General features: G+C 40.7%; 1 protein-coding gene across 2 annotated transcripts; it reads left to right on the top strand.

Annotated features, from left to right (window-relative positions):
* Positions 1-1,061: 1,061 nt before the first annotated feature.
* crebl2 (cAMP responsive element binding protein-like 2) lies at positions 1,062-4,146 on the top strand. Of its 2 annotated transcripts, none has more exons than XM_035147578.2 (3): positions 1,062-1,148; positions 2,299-2,496; positions 2,754-4,146. In XM_035147578.2, exons 2-3 carry the CDS (start codon positions 2,299-2,301, stop codon positions 2,916-2,918), a joined length of 363 nt encoding a protein of 120 aa, XP_035003469.1. In that variant the 5' UTR covers positions 1,062-1,148; the 3' UTR covers positions 2,919-4,146. The 2 variants fall into 2 exon arrangements, with proteins under 2 accessions (XP_035003469.1, XP_035003468.1); XM_035147577.2 differs by having other exon boundaries at positions 1,101-1,335.
* The last annotated feature ends 399 nt before the right edge of the window (positions 4,147-4,545 follow it).

Raw genomic sequence — 4,545 nt, 5'->3', positions numbered from 1 at the left:
TATTTACATGAATGTTTCCAACAAACTCAAAGAACAACAACTCCCATGATTCCTTTCTGCTTCACAGCCTCATTTTGTCTTAATAACGACAATTCCTTCCAAAAGTTTCGCCCCCTGGTGGTTGATTTAATATATAATAATTGTAGTCATGTGAGAACACGTGAGGAAAATGTTTCGTCTGTTAGCTTGATAAATTGTTAGCCTCTGTAGCCTTTACCAGTATCGTTAATATTAGCATCCTTGTTGCTGTTGCCTAGCAGCAGCATTTCATGACTAAATATACGTTACTGAACAATTAGTGACTTAACTAATGATTCTGTCTTGTTTTAATCTTGTGTAAATGAATTAAAATGTGATTATAATCACCGTTTTTATAGATTCTATACAAAATGAATAACTTCAATTAGATTTGTTTATTTACACATCTTGACACACGTCTTTTATCTCGTTAAAGTTTGGTGAACATGTGAATCTGAGTCTCTGAGGTTTTTATTGTTCCTCCTTTGTCGGGAGACGAGATGAAGGCAGAAGAAAAGTGAAAGGTTTTTCATTCTGGAGCAATTAGCATGCATGGCTAACTCCCACAGATGGATGTGAGTGAACGGATCAAAGCTCCGGGCTGCTACACGCTAAGAGCTGCAACATTCCTCTGATCACACGTCTGTGTGTTTACAACATACATGAACATTCAGGTGCATCACATCACATCTATCTTTCAATTTGAAACATGGAACATTACATGAAAAATAAAAACTTTACTTAGACAAAATGATCTAAATGTTTACGTTTTAAAGCAGAATAATCAGTGACTAAGTAAATATGTTTTAAAAAATTACATTTCACTGTTATAAGTTAGAATTTAGTCACATTTATCAGATGTTATGATGATATGATGGTAAACTATGGATACAACGTTAGAAAATAAGATGTGGGCGACAAACATGAGATCTTATAACTTTATATATTTTGATAAAGTAAATTATGAATGAAACTTTTTCATTTTTACTTCTCTCCTTTGTTCATTGTCAAGTTTATGTTTTAATAAAGATTTGTTGAAACAAGTGTCCGTCCAGAAGGTGGCGGGAATGCGCCTCTAAGCTAATTTACCAACCGCAAATACACCGCAGAAGAAGAAGAGCAACCCGGATGTAAACAAATTACTCTGAATTATTGTTGTTAACGCGGGTTTAAATTAGTCTGAACTATTGTTGTTAGCGCGGGTTTAAATTAGTCTGAACTATTGTTAGTGCGGGTTCACGTTAAATTAGTTGCTTTACGTGTTTTTGTAAAGTTAGCCGTTAGCCGACTGCAGCTAACAACATGGATGACAACAAGGTGAGAAGCTAACGGTGGCTAACTCCCGTTAACCTGTAACCAGCTGTAACTCACAGCTGGGCCGTGGTCAGCTGACGGGTCGTTAACTAACTGGTTAGTTAAACCCTCTGACGCTAACTAACTAGCTTGTGCGGCTAACTGTGGTGAAATCAGTAGGTGACGTGAAGCTAACTGGAGCTAATGTTAGCAGCGTTTCTGCAGCTCGTTAGAATATTTACATTTTAATTAAGAGAAATGTTGAACCTGTTTGTCACAGACAGACACAGACAGACCCCACTGCTGCTCAGCGACACGACACACACAGACAGTCTGTCCCTCTGGTCCTCTTGTCCTCTGGGCTCCGTGGACCCTCTGGTCCTCAGGACTCTGTGGACCCTCTTGTCCTCTTGTCCTCTGACCCGGCCCTCTGGTCCTCTTGTCCTCTGGACTCCGTGGACCCTCTGGGCCTCTGGTCCTCTGGACCCTCTGGTCCTCAGCTGTGACCTTCTGTCCTCTGGGCCTCTGGACCCTCTGGTCCTCAGGACTCTGTGGACCCTCTTGTCCTCTGGTCCTCTGGACCCTCTTGTCCTCTGGGCCTGTGGACCCTCTGGTCCTCAGGACTCTGTGGACCCTCTTGTCCTCTGGACCCTCTGGTCCTCAGGACTCTGTGGACCCTCTTGTCCTCTGGGCCTCTGGACCCTCTGGTCCTCAGGACTCTGTGGACCAGCTCAGTGATCTGAATTCGGGCCCTGCTCTCTGATTCATTTCTCTATTATTAGAAATGAGTGATTACAGATGATAGATGAACTTTACTGGTCTCAAACTGGGAAATTCCTGTCAGATAATAATCTGAGAATATGTTAAATCTATTGATTCTTTCTGACATGAAATGTGTTCTGTTATGTCTCAGTTTTGTTCCTGGTCTTTTGTTAGAAATGATACTTCTACACATACGTGGATGTAAAAGTCAGCTTTGTTTGTTAGATGGTGGCCGGTAAAGTGAAGAAACCGGGGAAACGTGGTCGTAAACCTGCGAAAATCGACCTGAAGGCCAAACTGGAGCGAAGCCGCCAGAGCGCCAGAGAATGTCGAGCGAGGAAGAAGCTGAGGTACCAGTACCTGGAGGAGCTGGTGTCGAGTAAAGAGAGAGCGATCTGCGCCCTGAGGGAGGAGCTGGAGATGGTACGGACAGGTCTCATACTCACGTCCTGAGCAGGATGAGCAGCAGATGATCGGAAATATTGATAATTGATTGAAATTGATTGTTGTAATAATAGAAATAATCGTAAGTTATGAGGAAACACAGCTGAAAGAGTTTGATTGTAGATCAACAACACGACCAGAGTTACTGACATGGAAATGAATGGTCATAATTAATGTGATGAATTGAATGGTCGTTAGTTTGACCTTTAACCTCTATGCCGTGGTTCCTCTCTCAGTACAAACAGTGGTGTTCGGCCATGGATCAGGGGAAGATCCCGTCAGAGATCAAAGCTCTGTTGACCGGGGACGAGCAGAAAACGCCTCAAAGCGGCGGCGGCACCAAGACGTCCAAGAACAGCAAGAACAGCAAGAACAGCGTCGGCAGCAACAGTCAGGGTTAACCTGAGCGGCGAGGGAACGCTACGCCTCGGACGGAGGTTACAGACTGACGAGAGAAACTGCTGCTGTCAATCATCCTCAACATACATGTCAACGTTCACACTAACACACAGGAAGTGGCAGGTTCACGGCTTTTTTCCTTTCCGCCAGTTTCTTGTTTCATAGACGAACGTGAAGCTGCGTTCCAGTTCCTGACTCATGAAACTGCTCTAATAGGTCAGACGTCAGTTCTTCATCAGGGCGCCGCAGCTCGAGGCGGTCACGTGACTTAAGAAAGTCAAACTTTATTAACATCACGTTTTCTGAGAAGTCTTTCTTCTGATTTGTAAAATGCACATTTTCTGTGGGACAGATTAAAATAACGTGAAACAATGTTGGACAGTTTGAAGGTCGACCACAGATCAGCTGAGGTTTTTTATTTTAAATTAAATTGTTAAGAAAAAGTAAATAATCTATCAGCACTTTGTAAAACTAAGATTCACCACAGAGCTCATTACAAATATCAATGGTTTTAATGTGTTCGTCCACGTTTCTCCAGAGTTGCAAGAAAAATTCAAATTAAATGTTTCAGACATTTTTATAAACTGCTTCTGGAATCCTGAGTCACATGACTGATGACGGAGAGGAAACAGGAAACGACAGACGCTCTGATGAAGCTGATTAAATCTTAACGTGACACGTGAATGTGGCTTTAATATTTTACCTTTGTTTGAATTTGACCGGTTCTACGAACGTGGCCTCAGAGGTCAGATGTCAGAGTGGCAGGAAGTGGACAGTGTGAGATATATTTTTGTATTTGAGTGTTTTCGTGAAGGAAAAGTTGGATTTTCTGCTTCTTGTGAGTAAAATGATAAAAATCAATGAGTAGTTTCACCTGCAGCTTTTTATTCTTTCATATTTTCACATTTATAAAACCATCAGTTTACTTTGTTCCTTTCTCTTCGCTTGTGTCTGAGAGTTAGAATTAAACACATCAATGTTTACTGCTGATTTTACTTCGGACCAACAAGTTTGAAGTGTTTTTTTGTCCTTTGTTAAAGTTTTTGCACTTTCTTCACTTTCTTCAGACGCACTTTGAACTTTGCTCATTTTGTTTCCCATGAAAATAAACGTGTGTTTGACTGAGACTCTGTGATGAACAGAAACTTATTACATGTTCTCACACAAACATCTGATCAGAAGCTGGATAATGTTTCATAAAACAATAAAAGAACTGTACATGAAATGTCACATGTTTACAAATCCTCATTCCACTTTGTTTCATGAATCTGTGACTTTATCAAATATTCAGAAAAGTTTGAATGAAAATCATTGATCACAGTTTCTAATATCATCTGATGCTTTATTTAGTTTTTCTGAACTTTAAGACTAAAACACGTTTGTTTCATGACGGTGATCAAAAGCTCCAGAACAAGAGGAAGAAACCGCGTTTGAATCCGGATCAGAAATCTGGAACCAGGTCGACGGAGAAACTGTGAAAAACTTAAAACTTCAGGACAAGTCACAATATTCTGTTTATTACGTAAAACAAACAACGTGTCAACAGCAGCTGAAAATACATTATGGACTGAAGCCTCTTTTTATAATTATAATAAAATGTCTTTCAGTCTTTTCTACACAGAAACGTGA

Source organism: Hippoglossus stenolepis, chromosome 22, assembly GCF_022539355.2.
Source record: "Hippoglossus stenolepis isolate QCI-W04-F060 chromosome 22, HSTE1.2, whole genome shotgun sequence".
Taxonomy (NCBI): Eukaryota; Metazoa; Chordata; class Actinopteri; order Pleuronectiformes; family Pleuronectidae; genus Hippoglossus; species Hippoglossus stenolepis.
The sequence above is the reverse complement of the archived record's forward strand: the minus strand, read 5'-3'. Positions and strand labels throughout refer to the sequence as shown.